General features: G+C 44.7%; 1 protein-coding gene across 1 annotated transcript in view; it reads right to left on the reverse strand.

Annotated features, from left to right (window-relative positions):
- Positions 1 to 13916, reverse strand: part of sspo (SCO-spondin) — a 56140-nt gene extending 42224 nt beyond the window's left edge. The window contains exons 1-34 of the mRNA XM_041065404.1: positions 13864 to 13916; positions 13194 to 13403; positions 12771 to 12853; positions 12236 to 12406; positions 11809 to 12032; positions 11495 to 11597; positions 10886 to 11044; positions 10501 to 10586; positions 10085 to 10210; positions 9343 to 9499; positions 8807 to 9059; positions 8578 to 8719; positions 8345 to 8486; positions 8019 to 8191; positions 7668 to 7886; positions 7393 to 7558; positions 6902 to 7163; positions 5070 to 5280; positions 4509 to 4603; positions 4173 to 4429; positions 3942 to 4076; positions 3561 to 3763; positions 3261 to 3388; positions 3055 to 3164; positions 2789 to 2938; positions 2561 to 2654; positions 2247 to 2456; positions 1901 to 2106; positions 1626 to 1740; positions 1293 to 1414; positions 983 to 1156; positions 676 to 909; positions 416 to 538; positions 68 to 159 (exon numbers count right to left, since the gene is read on the reverse strand). Of these exons, the coding sequence (XP_040921338.1) occupies positions 68 to 159; positions 416 to 538; positions 676 to 909; positions 983 to 1156; positions 1293 to 1414; positions 1626 to 1740; positions 1901 to 2106; positions 2247 to 2456; positions 2561 to 2654; positions 2789 to 2938; positions 3055 to 3164; positions 3261 to 3388; positions 3561 to 3763; positions 3942 to 4076; positions 4173 to 4429; positions 4509 to 4603; positions 5070 to 5280; positions 6902 to 7163; positions 7393 to 7558; positions 7668 to 7886; positions 8019 to 8191; positions 8345 to 8486; positions 8578 to 8719; positions 8807 to 9059; positions 9343 to 9499; positions 10085 to 10210; positions 10501 to 10586; positions 10886 to 11044; positions 11495 to 11597; positions 11809 to 12032; positions 12236 to 12406; positions 12771 to 12853; positions 13194 to 13403; positions 13864 to 13916 (5388 nt within the window). The remainder of the gene's footprint in view (positions 1 to 67; positions 160 to 415; positions 539 to 675; positions 910 to 982; positions 1157 to 1292; positions 1415 to 1625; positions 1741 to 1900; positions 2107 to 2246; positions 2457 to 2560; positions 2655 to 2788; positions 2939 to 3054; positions 3165 to 3260; positions 3389 to 3560; positions 3764 to 3941; positions 4077 to 4172; positions 4430 to 4508; positions 4604 to 5069; positions 5281 to 6901; positions 7164 to 7392; positions 7559 to 7667; positions 7887 to 8018; positions 8192 to 8344; positions 8487 to 8577; positions 8720 to 8806; positions 9060 to 9342; positions 9500 to 10084; positions 10211 to 10500; positions 10587 to 10885; positions 11045 to 11494; positions 11598 to 11808; positions 12033 to 12235; positions 12407 to 12770; positions 12854 to 13193; positions 13404 to 13863) is intronic.
- Between the last annotated feature and the right edge of the window lie 3266 nt (positions 13917 to 17182).

Below are 17182 nucleotides of genomic sequence, written 5' to 3' on the forward strand. Positions count from 1 at the left end.
AAAAATTATAGCTTGCCATTTGTGGAAATTATGCCTACATACATCACACCTAAAACCCAGCACCTACCATGTTGAAGGGGATACAGGATCCATCCATACAGCTGAATTCAGGGCAGGTGGTGTTCCTACTGCCAGGGGGCACTGGTGAGACGTTTTTATCTGGACAGAACAAGATGTCAAATATATTGTCAAACGTCCCACAAATTACTAAGACTGGCTTTATGTTTCCCTCATTCATGTCTTCTTGTCTCTTTCATCCATTACCCCATTTTCTCCATGTGGTCCTTTCTTTTTCTATCCTTCCCTCCTTCCTTCCTTCCTTCCTTCCTTCCTCCTCCTTATTTCCTTATTTCATAACCTTGTTCAGGCCTTCCTGTCTATAGTCGCTTACTTTACTTATCTCGTGAGAACTCACCACACACCAACTCATCATCGCCCCGCGGACAGTCTGGGACGCCGTTGCACACCTGTGTCATGTTCACACAGGTGCGGTTGTCACATGAGAAGCTGCCTGGACAGGGAGGTATCTGGGTAGAGCCTAGAAGACAGACAGACAGGCTCATTGTCAATGTCCAGTAGAACGTCTTAAGACAAAGCTTGCTTCAGATGATATAAAGTCCGGGACTGTCTTGCTTAAAACAAAACAATTTTAAGCTTTTATTGTATTGAACCCACCACAGTTGTCTATGCTCTCGTCTGACGCATCCCTGCAATGTGGAGTCCCATCACAGAGATGGTGGTGGTCAACACACTGGTCCCCACTGAGGCATGGAACCTGGCCAGGGCCACAGAGGGTGGTACACTGCTGCTCATCACTGCCGTCCATACAGTCTGTCTCCCCATCGCACCGCCAGGCCTGAGGCACACACTGCCCCTCAGTGGCACAGCTGAACTCATAGGACCTACAAGCTGGAAAGACAAAGAAGCTGTAAGAAAACTGTGAATACCAAAAAAAAAAAAAAAATGTCCCCGAGATTTTTACCTGAAGTGGGCACAGTCGGGGTGACATGTGGGGGTAACGGTGTTACGATAACGGTGTAGCAAACGGTTCTGTTCTCATCCTCTCCACCCGGGCAGTCTGATGTCCCATCACACAGCATGGTTGTGGAAACACACGTCCCGTCTCTACAGGCAAACTGGTCAGGAGCACAAGTCACTGCCAAACAAAAGAGGATGACACAAGTTTCAAATTTCTTTCTAAACTTTCATTACTTACTCAAATCATGCAGCATGGGTTGGCTTCAGGCATAAATGCATTTAAATGATGGTTGGCACTGTTTTATTATTTGTACCTTTGCTTGGACAGACAGCTTCATCTGTTCCAGAGGGGCAGTCCCTATGTCCGTCACACACTCTGTCTGCAGGGACACACTGGTCCCCTGGGCACTGAAACTCCCCTGGTGCACACACACACCTGAAACCAGCCACAATATTAGATAATGATGACGTGGTGTGATACATCATTTGTATGTTGTGCACTGACATTGGCTGAAGAGTATTTTCAAATGATTCTAATTATTTGACATAACTTCCTGAAATATAATATAAAGCATAATTTCTATGTTCCAGTCCATTTAAACACTGAGTATTTTAAATAACACAACTCAGCAGAACTGAACACACACCCCCTCTCATCACTGAGGTCCCCACAGTCGTCATGTCCATCGCAGCGGTGGAGGTAGAGAATGCAGCGTCCTCCAGCGCACAGGAACTCCCCTTCGTCACACACCACACCACAGTCTGAGGCGACATAAGTACAGTCAGTCACACAGTCACAGACGTACAGAGGAGTATTCATTCAAGTGTAGCCACATGTAAAAACACAGAACTGACACAGAAAACCAACAATATCCAGTATTTGTTAGAACACTGCTAAAGCTCAGGTATTTTACATGATCACCTTGCTCATCGGACCCATCAGCAAAGCCACAGTCCAGCCGTCCATCACAGACACGACTGGCTGGCAGACACTTTCCGTTGGCACACTGAAACTCCCCCGGAGGGCACAGGGGCACGGGGGTGGCCGGTCCACAGAACTCCTCATCTGATTGGTCAGCACAGTCTGGGTGGCCATCACAACGCAGAGCCAGGTTCAAACATGGTCCACTGCAGGGTCGGGGTTAATTCACTTTATTCATTCAAGATATTAGATAATCAAAGTGAAGAATGACTCTTCCAAATGCAAAAACTCATGCTAACATCATTATCATCTCCACACACACAAACCGTGGCTGTGATTGATTCACCTTGGTGTGCTCGTACAGCGGAACTGGTCTGGAGAGCAGGTGGACGGACAGAGCTCATCTGAACCGTCGCCACAGTCGTCCTCGTTGTCACACACCCACTGAGAGGGGATGCAACGTCCCCGAGCACAGGTAAACTCTGACTCTAAACAGGGAGGAGAGGGAGGAGGGCAGGCCACGCCCTCACACTGCCACACGCCATCGTCACAGGAACTGCACACACAGACGTAAAGAAATGACACAACTTCAATTTTAATGGTGAAATCAAACTTCCTTCATCATTTAAAAACGATTCAGAAACATTTAGATCGACTGACCAGTTTTGGCAGTGCTGAGTGATGGTGGTTCCAGGTGGAAACATGGAGCCATCCCACTCACATGGACACTCAGCAGGAACAACACAGCTGTCTCCTATAGAACAGACAGCTTTCTAAGTTATAAGCCACAATAATGGAAAGTTTGTCCTGAGGGCAGCAAAAGAGGGAACACAGTGTTGTTAAAATTAAAAATCTTTCTTCTTGTGCCAGTTGCTGAATCTATTTTACCATGTCGGACAGTGCCAGCGGGGCAGAAGCAGCCCTCCACACAGGAGAGGGCGCCACACTGGGACTGTGGACTCTGCTGGACACCGGGGCAAGAGAGAGAGCAGGCAGGACCACAGGGATCGTACACCAGTCCGTTCTCACACTGCAGAGCTGAAAATGAATTAAAGACACAAAAGACAGCTAAAGAAAGACAATAAGACAAGACCTGCATGTGGTGCATGTGTTTAAGAGACAGTGTGTGACAGCGTGTTGCATGCACAACATACGACAGAGCTCCTGGGACCTCCAGCGGATGTAGACCCCTCGGCGGTTACATTCCTCAGCATAGGCAGCAATGGCTGTGCAGAGACATTCACAGTCCCCACCTGAGTCACAGCTAAAACACACACACACACACAGTAAAATATTATTAACAGTACACTTACAGTGGAACTTACCCACCTGGTTATACTTGGTTAGTGCTGTCACTCACCCGCAAGCATCAAAGACACACCAGTCATAATACTGCTGGAAGGGCACCTCAGGGTGGCACTGAGAGAAGAGTTCCTGGGTCAGGACTGCACACCTCTTCCTAGCCCATGTCACTCTGTGGGGGTTCATCTGAACAGAACAAAGAGAGAGAGGAGTTAGTTTGATTTTGCCGCGTATGAGAAAAACAAAGCAAAAGACAGGTTATCGTCAAACCTGTGTCCAAGTCATTAAGTAGATCCAAGTCTGCTGTTCCTGCACATGTCAGCGTGTATGTGAATGTGCACGTCTGTGATGAACTTACAGCACAGGGGTCTCTGAGGTCCTGATCTGCCACGTCCGGGCAGGAGGGGCTGACCTTCCAGGAGTTTCCAAACAGCTCGGCTGTAGACTCCACGATGCCCTGCCGTGTTGTGAAGTCGTTCTCCGCGTCCCCATCAAAGTTACCGCACAGGCCCCCGACCCGACCCCGCAGGTGGGCAGCCAGACGCACGTACACACGCATACCTGGGATGAATGTGGGATGACAACAACATTACCGCTGGTGTGTTCTTTAACCTGCATCTACAGCCACAGTTGTAAGCAATACTCACAGAACTATCTGTGAAATTCTACAATAATAATGGCTAAAGTTCAGTTTGAGAATAATAAAAAAGAAAAGCTGATAGTTATATGTTTGTCCTACCTCCATCCCATAGCAGAGTGACCCCGACTCGGGAGGACAGGGACACAAACAGCCCGACTCTTTCCAAAGTCAGACCACTGCCACTGTAGGACTTTGGTAGAGCGACTGGCATCCCGTTTACTGTCACAGCTTTACCTAAGTGACAGACACGAGACAGCTCATCTCAACCACCTATTTCCTAAAGCATGATCCATGATGTCTGTGAAACCCAACACCACCAGTCTCTCTTACCCCTCAGCAGGTGTATGACGGTATTTCCCAGGCTGAGGGTGACCGACTTCGTGCAGGTGACCCCGGTGCTCCCGCAGGGCACGTTCTCCGCCGTGACAGTGAACAAACCACCGGTCTCCCTTGCTAACACGTACTGGCAGTCGCCCAGGAAAGAGTAACAGCGGCCATCGAACGTCACATAGTGTGGATCCCCAGTGGCCACGCACACGCCCGCACAAGTAGACTGGCTGCAGTGCCAGCGGCGCTCCTTACACACACTGCAGCAAAGAATGAAGGCTAGCTGAGATAATTAAAGGCTGAAGTGATGTGGTGCAGTGAGACAACTGCATACATTACCATGTGTTGCAGTCTTTAGTGATGGTGTCGTTGCTGTAGTAAAGTCGACCATTGTGGTGACACGGGCACTCATCCGGCTGAACACAGCGATCACCCTGGAGTAAAGAGGAAGACATGATGGACTCCACTTAGTTAGTTAATCCACTTAGACATAATTAACCCTTTTAAAGTCTTGGGAAGGAGCCCAATGTGGCTGAAGCTGAAGTTCATAATAAGTACTCATATATAGACACAATGTGTGAACGTGTCTTCCTGTAACATGGTACAGAAACACATTAACAGTTAGCTAGTTAAGTTCTGAGGAATACTAAACCTAAAGTAGAGGCTAACAGGAAGAATCTTACCTGGCTCAGTCAAAGGTAAAAGCAAACCCACAGCTCTACACACCTCATCACCTGCTGTCACTGTTTATATTCTTTTATTTTTATCAATTTGTCATCCAGAATGACAAACCCACAGAGTATTATTATTTTGTTCAGCTGACTGCTGTGAAAAAAGCTCTGCAGTGTCAACATTTCACATTTCAAAAACATATCCTTAACCCTTAAAGTTTTCACCCACTAGTAGGACAGTTCCCTGGGGACAGACACAGCCAGACAGGGGCTCTCTGCAGCTCGACTGTCCGACACTGGGCCCCTGCTGTTGGCCAGGAGGGTCCAGGCTGGAGCAGGTGAGCAGGCAGGAGCGTGGGGAGTAGATCAGAGAGCCTGGACACGGGTTCACCTCCTGACAGCGCTCCTGAGTGCAGTTAAACAGCCCCTGCTCACACACACTGCGAAGGGAAGTGAGCAGAGTCAGATTGACAGAAAGGTCTTAGTGTAATGAATGACCATGGTTCTGCAAAAATCAAGATATCTAGAGCTCTAATGTATAAACACGTCCTCGATCATGCAACTAAATCTCTGCTGGATCAATAGTGGTCAATAATTTTCACTTTACTGTTTCTAAACTCTAAACAGCAGCCATAAAATATGATAAGGCAACAGAAAAATGTGCTAAGAGACACGATGAACATCATTTCATCACACCTCTTACACTCTTGGATAAACTGTATGCCATATTTTATATTGGTGTCATAATTATCCAGTCCAAAATTTCACATTTCATCATAGCAATTAATCAGGTCAGTGGTCAAGTGCAGGGACAGAACTCAGCAATTACAACACAATGAACACACGTCCACATAAAATAAAATCGGACTGGGACAAATCCATTCAGCTGTCTGGTACTACTGTGATGGAACGGATGACTCAGATCCGCAGGGTGATGATCACTGCTGGTATGTGGTGAAGAGACGCAATGAAATCAACCTATCCTGTTGCAGGGAGCAGGAACATAGAGCGATTTCATCAGAGCTCTTCCACCACCAGGGACTCACTGAGGATAACACGCTGTCGTACACGTCGGCAGTTTCAATCATTCAAATACGCAGGAATTTACTGAAGCAAGGGTTTAACCCAAAGTTACTGTGTAGACGTTTTGTTTGTGATTTTAACATCATTCAAATGATTCTGAACTCTACCACTGGGGGGCGCACAGAGCGACTGTAAGTTCACGTCAAAATACACCAAGAAAATACTTTTCCATACTGACAGACTAAATGCAGTCAAATCCAAAAACTAAACCAACGATTGATCATTTACCTACATTATTACAAAACACCAGCACACAAACACATCCTGTCACAGTGACCCTTGACCTTTTGTATTGTCCCCAAAGACAAACAGGACAAACGTGCTGATAAGTTGTTAAGTCTGTGAAATAAACTGTTTAGTTGGATATACAGTATGTCACCTGAGTGGTTTCAGCCACCAGAACCATACTCATGAAACTGTGCCAATATACGCGTATCAAAGTTGTGTTCAGCTGTCAATGGAGAAAACATGCTTACGCCCTCTGATTCTTTATCACGTCTACCTCATGATAAAGGCAGCAAGCTGATAAGCATAAAAGGAAGGTCCTGTTTTTATGATGCGCTGTAAAATATGACCCACGCAATTGGGACTGGAAGAGATTGTACTGAATTAACCTCCACCATAATGTTTCCTGTTGACAGGTTTAGTATGTCTGCTGTCTATAATCGCTACAGCGCTGCATCTGTGAGCCGATGTTAATATTTAACCTAAGAGAAATTCAGCCATCAAGAGTCAAAGGAGGTCCTGTGAAATGAGCAGACGTGAGCACCAACTAGAAAACTTTCAACTGGGGTTTCAGTTGAGTTCAGTGCAGCCTTTGATTTTCTGATTGAAACTGCATCAACCTGATTCAGCAAATACTTTAAACCAAAGACATTCAAAGTCAAAATAAAAAAAAAAATAATAAAATGTGGCAGTAAGAAGCTGATTTGAACTAAAATGTGAAATCCCAGCCGAGAGTTCTTCCATACAACATACCAGGTATTACAGTGGTTCTGAATGACAGCCCCAGGCTTGTACGTCTTGTCTTCTTGCACACAGGGGCACATGGTGATGGGCACACACTGGCCCTGGTGGTCCTGCACTAGTCCTGCTGGGCACTGGCAACCTGGAACACACATCCTAAGGCCCATTCCGCCGCCGCCGTCATCACAGCCCCAGCCCTGACGCAGGTCGGAACAGGAGCTTCCGCACGCACGGCCACACTCCTGGTACACCTGACCCCCTGAACACTGGACAGCTGGGGAGAAAAGGAGATGAGGGAAATGTCGTGTCGCTCTACACCTTAGGATAATGTCACAGTTGTGCACAGTACTTGTGTCTTGGACCATTCACGATCCTGTCAGTGATGTCTGATATTACTCATATGACATTTGAATGCCATTTGAATGAACCTTCCTCTGACTTCGCTGAGAAAAACACACAATTACTGCTTCATTCACGTCTTAGCCAATCGCCTTCCTACTTACGGCAGAAGGTGTGGTTGCGCCACTGGACTGCGACGCCCTCCTGAGCGCAGTGTCGGGCATAGGCGGTGAGGACGGTGCAGTGACAGGCCTTCGGCGGAGCGCAGCCACAAACCTCCGACAGACAGAGACGGAAATAGGGCTCCCTCTCCACCACGTCATGGCACACCTACAGGATTACAGGGGAAGGCGCAGGTGTGAATAAACGAGAAGGAGACAGGTGGAGATGAACGCAGTCCTGAGATAGCAGGAGATTTAACACGTTCCACATACACCACCTGAAAGACGGGGCTGTGAATGATGGAGCACACTGTCTCTGCATAGTATCTCCTCTGGGTGTATGTGGTGCAGGGATCAGGTGGAGCTCCTCCAGGTACAGTGCAGTGCTCTGATGTGAATTTCCCTGCAAAGGATGACACGCTGTTCTCCACGTCTCCTTCTGGGGTGGTAAAATCATCATGCTGGTTCCAGGTCAGTGTTCCACACAGGCCGCGCACCTTCAATACACATTGTGTGATTTTTGTTTGGTCTCAAAGTTTCAATTTATCACCACCCTGCATCTAAGAATGTTTTGAACTGGGGACCTAAAATGCCACTGGTGAATGAACCATCTGTAATGTGAAGGTCACCTTGTTTGCAAACCCAGGTTGCAAGGTGATGAGGGCTAAGGGTCCATCTAGGTACCAGAGTAGCTGTGCTCCAAAGGTCTGGACGATGAGAGATGAAGAGGAGGCTCTACGCACAACCAGGTCCCCTGACACCACAGGTAGCGCCTCTCTCTGCCCATTCAGTGTCACTGTACCTGGAAGCAACAGTACCAACTGTCAGTGAGACCACATTCAGGATGAAGAGTCCTCTCCACAGAAAAGACCCAGTGAAACCAAGGACACTTAAAACTGACTCTGCAGTACTAACAGGAATGACAAGTCAAGTTCAAAGTGTTAAACGAACTCACCAGTGTCAGTGATGGTGACTGTGGTGCGGAGTGCTGTGACTGACATCTCCCTTAGACAACCCAGGCCTCCTCCTCCTCCTCCTCCTCCTGCTGTACACTCTCCACAGCGCACATTCACCACAAGCTTCCTGTCAACAAAGTCCTGAACACACACAGAGCACAGAGGAGAAGTGACCACCACACACACACTAAAGCACCTCATAGTTAATGTAACCGGTGTGCATGGTTCTCACCTCCACAGCAGTGAAGGGGCACTCTCCACCCTGCAGTGAATACCTCTTTTTGTCAAAGGTGGTCACCTGTAGTGCCCCCATCAGGCTGCACTGGGCTGCGCACTTCTCCCCACTACACTGCCACTGGCCTGCTCGACACACACTGGGAGGATTAAGGGTGAAATAGAAGAACGACTGGTGTTAAAAGGGAAAACAGAGGTAAGTGTAAGAAACAACTAAACATCCTCACCAGGTGTTGCATTTCTGCTGTATCCTGTCCCCTGACCGGTAGGTGCGTCTGCGATGGAAACAAGGACAATCGTCTCTTTTTAGACAGAGTCCCTGGTGAAGGTAGAGGCCTGGCGGACACTCGCAGCCCCCCACACACTCCTCCCTGCACTGGCCAACGGCCGCAGCAGGTCCTGGGGGTTGGGGAGATGCACAGCTGGGGGGACAGGAGGACACACAGTCCGAAAACACCTGGCCTCTGGGACAGACACGACCTGGAGAGACAGAGAAAACAGAAGGAAAAGGAGATGATAAAGTTTGTGATAAAGGTTATCCAGGACAACCAGTGTTAGGCTCAGTAAAGCTACTCCAAACCCCAAGAGAGCCAGACCAAGTTGAACTAGCTTGGGGACACAGGCCCCACAATCAGCATTTTGAATGTAAAATAATGCTAAATTCACATTGTGTTGACAGAGTCCTTTAAAGAAAGAATTACAATTTGCACTAAATGTTTTGTGTCCTCTTTAAAACCTAAGCCAAATGAACATATTTCACTACCGCAGAGGGTGGCCGTCCTCCACGCGATGATGACGTGTTGTTGGGCACACTCTCGAGCGTAGCTGGCCAAAGTGTCACACACTGCCCCATCCCTCTCTTTGGGTGGCAGGCTGCAGTACAGGTAGAGGCAGGTGTCGATGTATGCTGCTGGGTCCAACTGAGAGACACAAACACAACCAGATTTATGGAAAATCTTCACAAAATACATGAACAGGATATGTAAACATGCATATTATGAACTACATTATGTTATATAAGCAATGACTGCACCAGTAATGGGTGACAGGTGAAACCAGAGAGATGCAGTGCACAGAGAAATAGATGTAATGCACAGAATTTTGTTACTCTCATTCATTCATTTCAGTGTGTGATAATGCTAGACAGGTTTCAAAAGGATTTCTATGCAGTGATGAATGTACCTTGAGCTAAAACTAGTCACTGCCACTGATGTTCAGCTGTTACTTACTGCTTTCCACAGTCATTACAATCATTCATTTGTCTTTAAGAAAGTCCCATGGCTTGCACCAGTCAAACGCATTTCTTGGAACTGCTCTATCAACTGATATCTGGTAAATTATTTACTTTAAGGAGCTTTTTGATTTACCGCTCATTACAGGCTCGGCTTTCAAAGAAATTAGATGAAAGAATCTCTTTGCATCTCAATGTCCAAAAGGACCGTGGGATCCAGTTAGCAAACAGCGGTAACGCCATGTGACAGTGATAAGTATCAGGGGTGTCTGACCCGGGTGTGGCAGCTTGCGAAGGGGTTTTCTAGCAGTTGATGACACACAGATTCTGCCTGTCTACGTAGGGCAGGGTGTCCTGAGACATCACAGCTGTGACCGAGCTCAGCCGCATCGCTGCAGCCCTGAGGGAAGCATGGGACAAAGAGAGACAGACAAAGAAATACAGTCAAGTGTCACAGAACTCTGCATTCACACCAAAAACAACTGTTCCCCTACAACCTGGTGGGTTGCTTTTATTTTTTGTTGGCAGCTGAATTTCTGGATCATAACTGAAGCTTTACTATGATGTGGTTTCTTTGAACATATAATCAGACATCACATATATCTCATATAAGTGTTTTATAAAGAAAAATAATTCACGCTGCAAAAAAAAAAAAAAAAAAGGAAATAAATAATGTGTTCAGTGCATTACTTGATTCTGCTGGTCAGGAACTTTCCATGAGTTACCGAAGCTGGCGGCGTACTGGGACACAGTTCCACCCATTGTGGTAAAATCATCTATGACAGCAGAAACAAATACAGTGTTATGTCTGCACAGACAGAGTGAGTCAAGTTAAAGCTAAAGTCTCTAATCCTCTGTGTGTGCTGCAGATTTTACGCCTGCTTTCACATCACACCACACACCTAAGACATTCAATGTCACTCTTTCCTCTGCAGCAGTCGTCCGTCTGTGGTCCTTTAGTAAATGAGAACAAGCACTACTTGACTGATCAGTGCCTTAATAAGACAGAAAATAGTTAACAAATAACCCCTGATGTGATTATTGTGTGAACTGGTGTTTAATGCACTTCTCTCACCATCAGCGTTGTTGTTGTAGACTCCACAGAGGCCCCTGGTGGCGGCCAGGTGCTCAGCGGTCACTGTCAGGTAAACCGTATTGACCAGGTCAAACTTCACCCTCACACCCAGGCCACTCTCCACAAACACAAAGTCCCCCAGCCAATGGACACTGACTCCTGTAAGAAGAAGAAAAATATAAGTTATATATTTTGTTTCTGCTTTAATGCACCATGTTGTTGATCAACAGCATTTCATTTTTACAGTCAGTGAATTGTATTTCTCGTGCATGCATAACATTGCAAAGAAAATTAACCCGTAGTATGTACAATCATCCACCCATCCATCCATTTAACTTACTTAGTAAATGGATATAAAGTCAAGTTATTACTTGTGACATTGTTAAGTTTTACTTGTTAGATAAGAACTTGAGATAAGAACTTCAACGCAGTTTGAAGTCTATTTTTTTTATTTAAGTACACTTGGTTCAGATGGTTGAGTACAGATCTGAGTCATGATGGAAGAGCATAAGAGGGGTTTTCTCTTATTGTAACCCACACTGATGTTGCCTGGTTGACAATATCAGACTAGAAATGAGGCTGAGAGAGAGACAGATAAAAACAGTTCACCATTTTGGAAAAGAGGTTCTCCATTTGGAACGGGAAAGTTGTTCAGCGTTAAGTTCCTGTGATGAACGGAAACCAGATCTAGACCCAGCATCATCCTCAAAGCCTGAAAAGAAACGGCCACAGATACATACACATAAAACAAGTTATCAGCAAATATTTCCATCATACTGTTTTTATTGCACAATGGCAAATAAAATCAAAGTCATAGGCCAAACTGGCTTTCACTGGCCCCCAACTAAGAGTGACATTGAAAGGACAGAGTTGATAAGAGCTTTATTAACCCCATCAGTGGTGGAATCTGCCACATTTCATACCTTAGTGCAGTCTCCTCTCCCATCACAGACTGTACTGATGTAGACTGCCCATGTCCCATCAGTAGAGGAGGCCAGCAGGTAAGTGCAGCTGCCCTGGAAGTGGAAGTGCTTCCTGTCAAAGGTGCGGTAGTGGGATCCACCCCAGGACGTGCAAGTGGCCGAACCCTGAGGCACCCTGGCACTACCCAGCAGGCCGCTACGCACCAGTGGGGAGGACTGGGAGTCTGGAGAAAAGGGAGGGAAGAGGGAGAAGTAGTAAAAGTAATGAATTTAGTACATTATGGGATGTAGTCATATGAAATACAAACACTGATGTCCTGATGAAGATGATGAGTATGAGAGAGAGAGATTCAGAGTTAAGTCAGAAGCTGCTGCATGTACAACTTTCGGTAAAAGGTCGTCTCGTCTTGCATGAATGTTTTCTGACCAGGAAGCAGAGTGTAGGTGCAGGACAAGCAGGTCTGGTCAGAGGCATTTCTCCAGGTCAGTCCCCACAGGCTGCTGCAGCACTGCTCCATGGGCATGAGGGAGGAGTTATGAATTCCAGGGAACTCCTCACAGTTCCACGTAGAGTAACACTGACCACGCACACCCACACCTGGGAGGAAGATAACAGAGAGATAACATTTGAAAAAGGAGAAGAAGGGTTCAGAGAGAGAGGGAGAATAAAAACAATGGGGCATACAAAGAAAATGTCTGATCTGATAGAGACCACTTTTAGATGTTTGAGCTGAGTGAGATACAGTTAGAGGTGTATTTTCTTAAATCCCTGAAAGCTTTGGGTCTTAAGAGAAACCAGTGATAAATCAGTTAAGCTGTTTTACTCTATTATGATAATATTTATAACAGTAGTTATAGTGATTTATTTATTTGAAAATAATGAAAGCTGCTAATAAAATGTGCACTGTCTTTTTTAAGACCCTAATTTACATGGAACTGATGTGTTGGTTTCTTGTCCTCACCCTCTGAGCAGCGTGAGCCGCCCCAGCCCTCACAGCACGCCCTCACTGTCTTGTTCACCATGTGGGTCTCCATCTCTGGGGGTCTGAGGTGGACAGATGCATCGGGTTATAAGTCATCGTATTCATAATACTGCATGAATTCATTCAACTGTCATGGGAGGTGTAACACTCATGGGTTTCTGCTACTCCCACTTGATCACACCCACCTGCGCAGATGCACTTACCAACCACCGCAACGCATAAACACATGAAGAAACATGATCTGCCCAAACATTTCTCTAAGGAAGCTTATTCATCAGATTGACATAATTGAGAAATACTGATGTAATAACTGTGAACTGAAGAAAACTTGTCCTTTGAACTGAGAACACCCCATCTGAGCCCCTTAGAGACTAAGAGACAATTACTCAAAGGTTTACTCACTTGTACAAGAAGCAGGACGCCTTGGGCCCCTGCTGTTTGTAGTATAGTGCGATGCCGTCATCGCCTCCATGCTTGACACGCATCCGGTCCACATCTAGCCTCCAGCCCTGGGTGTTATACTGATACACCTCAGAGCAGCTCACTTCAAGCTGCAGTCGTGGGGACAGGACTCGCTCCACTTTGTCCTCCACTACGTGTTCGCACCAGTGTCTACAACATGATACATGGATTTAATTTCCTCTCTGAGACTTCATGTTTAAGTGTACCGGTTTGCACAAAGGTACTTGACCATTAGACTCAAGGTCCTGGAATTCAAGACTTCAACTCAAACAAAATCCTAAATACTACAAGTACATGAACCTTAACCACGTTACAAATTCTGGTGTGATTTTTTTTTTTTTTTTTTTTACATCTACTTTAATGAGTATTTCTACTGCAACTGAGTTGGTCAGTGGGTTATTGAAAGAAATGAGCACTTGTGTTTGGAGAAACATTATTTTAACATGAATTTAGCATGGTTTTAACCATGGTTATTGTGCTGCACTCAGACAGGTGAATCTCACTTATGACTTTTACCACACTTTATCTCTCTGAACTACATTTCTCGTCTCCTCTCACCTATACCATATACTGCCTATAAAAATGCTTAATCCCGCTACGACTGACTCACCCCATTCCCATCACTGTCTGAAGTCCAAGAAGAATCAGAAGTAGTGTCTCCATGGTCCTCTCCTGAATATTTTTGCTTAAAATTCCTGTAAAGGAAAAAAAAAAGTCCATATGCTATATGCATATATGCATATGCTCTATATCCCATCCATATAAACCAATCAAACCAATCCATTGACAGCTATTATTAAGGTGCCCTTACCTTTGAAGTGCTTTTGGAAACTCTTTGGATTTTTGCCACAAAAGGTCCTTGGTTTGTTAATAAATAGTCATGGGTTTTTTTGTGTTTGTCATTTTTTTTCCATCACTATTTTTTCTTTTTTGTTCTGTCCAGCAGTATCCAATACATTCCTTAGGGGAGTGATGCCTTTGCCTTATGGGGGGAGCAGAGCCCCAGATCCAGGGTTTTAAATGTGGGGGTTGACTCCTGGGATGTACAGTAGCATCTGAACCCGCTGCCATTGGCCATTAGTGGCAATGTCACAGCTGGGATGGCAAGCATTGGTCACCAGACCTGTGACAGACACATCCTTTGACCTCATCCCGTCAAACATCGCAGGACACTGTAGGTGACTGCGGGGGTGGTGGAGCCTGAGCCACAGAATAAAGAGATGTTTGTCAGAGCCTAATCCTGTAAAGAGACACATTTCGGGAAGGACGACGGGGGCATTTATTCAATGAAGCGTGTCAACAGACATGGGGACTGAAGGCTTTTAGACTCACCACTATCCCAAGTCTGACCTCTTGACCCCAGAGCGGAGGCTCAAACACAGCTGTCACCGCCATACGAGGAAAAGCTACTGTTGTCAGAAGATTTTTGCTTTAAGAGTATAAGCAAAAGAGTGTGTCATAATTGACTTCTTTACTTGTCCTCCGTGTAGGGCAAAGCTAGCTTTCCCCTGCAGCCTTGAAGCCATTGTGTGTCCTGTTAGAGATAACAATTAGCTGAGTCAGTGTTAGTTCTTCATCATCATTTCTGTGAAGAAGGGTGGGAAGAAAGAGTATAGAGACAGAGAAGGAATTTAGAGGTGCAGGTTATATTACATTCAGACAAGAAGAAAGAAGAGTCTGCAGCCTTAGCAGCTGCATGAGGCTGTACAAAAGCACAGTGGTGATTTGTGCTGATGTTAATGCCTGCATGCTAACATGTCCACAGTGACAAAGCTAATGTTTAGCAGGTGTATTGTTTTCCATGTCCAGTATTAGTTTGGTATATTAGCCTGGTAACACTTGTCAATTATCACCAAACACAAAGTACAGCTAAGGCTGATGAGAATCATTACTTTTTCAAGTACTTAGTTAAAAACATATTCAAGTATTGGATAAATTAATAATTTGATCAACCTTGTCACAATAAATGTATTGTAATCATGTCCACCTGTATTGCGTCAAGAGTAGTGGGTCCCAATCTATTTTGTCTAATGTACCCCCACGGTCCTTCCATTCAATATTTAATATTTACCGGCTTTCACAGCTGCTTCTATCCACTATCCAGTTACAGTTACAGCAGCACACAAACAACAGCAGCCGCTTACTGACGGAGCTGCTCTGTCCATGCAATGTCGGACTTTTTAAACAGAAAAATTAAACGAAATAAAATTGTAGCCTAGTATTCCCGCAAAACTCTGAGAGCACTGAACACACCACGACAGCGTTCCTAACATCAGCTGCTCCGGTCCTCTATCTGTATCAGCAGCGACCATAAATCGGCAATTAAGTCATAAGCTAGTGGCAAAATATGCTAATACATGGTAATTAGTGTAAACATCCAGGTAAAATAGTGAGAAATTTACTTACCGAAAAAACTGCAACACAGACTTCTTCGACGGTCGGTTAGTACAGTCCACACTACAACAAGCCATATTGTCACAAAAACCTATCCAAACATTGGCAAACAAACACGGACACTGCAGCCCCCGTCAACTGCTGGATGTAGCCGCCTAGCCCAGCCGATGCTTTAGCAAAGAGCTAAGTGCCAGTGCCTGTCTATGGGGCTGTCACTCAACGTAACCACGCTTTAAGTAAGAATTTTAAGCCTAAATAACACTAAAACGGTTGTGGTACAAAAAAAAATAGTTCAGTGGAAACTATCAATAGAGACCAAAAACAAAAAATGTACCAGGCTGTAAATATGTTTTTTAGGCTGTAAAGTTGGCTATTTTAACATGGGGGTTAATGGAGAATTGCTAACTTCTGGAGCTAGCCCCCAGCGGCAGCTGTGGAACTGCAGCTTTTTGAACGCGGAAGTGATCCTTACTTCTGAAACCTACAATTCCCCCCTTGATTAAAAGTGGATATTGTTAAAATATTTTTTTATATACAACTGAATTGGCAGTGTTTAGGTCAGTGTGGCCAAGTGCATTTGTTTCAAACATTTATTTACTTTAAGTAATAATAATAATAATAATTATTATTATTATTATATATAATTATTATATATAATTATATTATATATATAATAATTATTATATTATTATTGAGAAACAGTGTTCTAGAGACCAGGTCCAGGGAGCGGGCAGGTTACTAATAGCACCTTAATGGTATCTGACATTAATTGGATTAATCCACATTAAGCCCATTAATCTCTTTGTAAAGTATAATATTAGTAAAGAAACTGCTATGACTTTTGACATTTTAACAGGCAGTTTCAACAAGCAACTGAAGATATTCATCACCTGGTTTGAATCATATTTGAAGGATTTGGACTTATTACACATCTGAGCATAAAAAATGACACAGAGAGTTCCCCAAGGCTCCACTTTCTTTACATGCTCCTGCCAGCTCACATCATAGGAAATCACAAAATACAATAATCAAGCAGACCCCAGCACCCAGAAGTTCCTCCACTTAAACGAAGGTAAAAGTGAAATTGTTATTTTTAGGGCCAAAGATGACAATTAAGTTAGTGCTCAGCTTCAACCTCTAACGTCAAAGATCTTCATGATGATGAAGAACTAAGACTGACTAAAACCAAGCCAGAAATCTTGGTGTAGTCATGGACCTAAATTTAAACACCCTGATAAAGACAATTACAAAATCAGCCTACCACCACTCTCAGAATATATTAGCAAATTAGACAATTAATGTCTCAGCAGGATTTAGAAAAAATCTTGTTCTGCCCTCTAGTTCATGTTATGATAGAAGTTGTTTTATTATAAATTCTCAGGGCAAATATTTAGAATGGTAGTTAAAGTTTTTTCAATGATGTTATTTTTACATGTACTTGAATTTGGGCTTTTATTTTGAAAAGGGGGACGTTATACGAAATGCATTATGGGATACGAGAGATCTCTGCGCTCAGAACGCTAAAACATCGATGT

This window comes from Toxotes jaculatrix, chromosome 20 (genome assembly GCF_017976425.1).
Source record: "Toxotes jaculatrix isolate fToxJac2 chromosome 20, fToxJac2.pri, whole genome shotgun sequence".
NCBI classification, from domain to species: Eukaryota; Metazoa; Chordata; class Actinopteri; family Toxotidae; genus Toxotes; species Toxotes jaculatrix.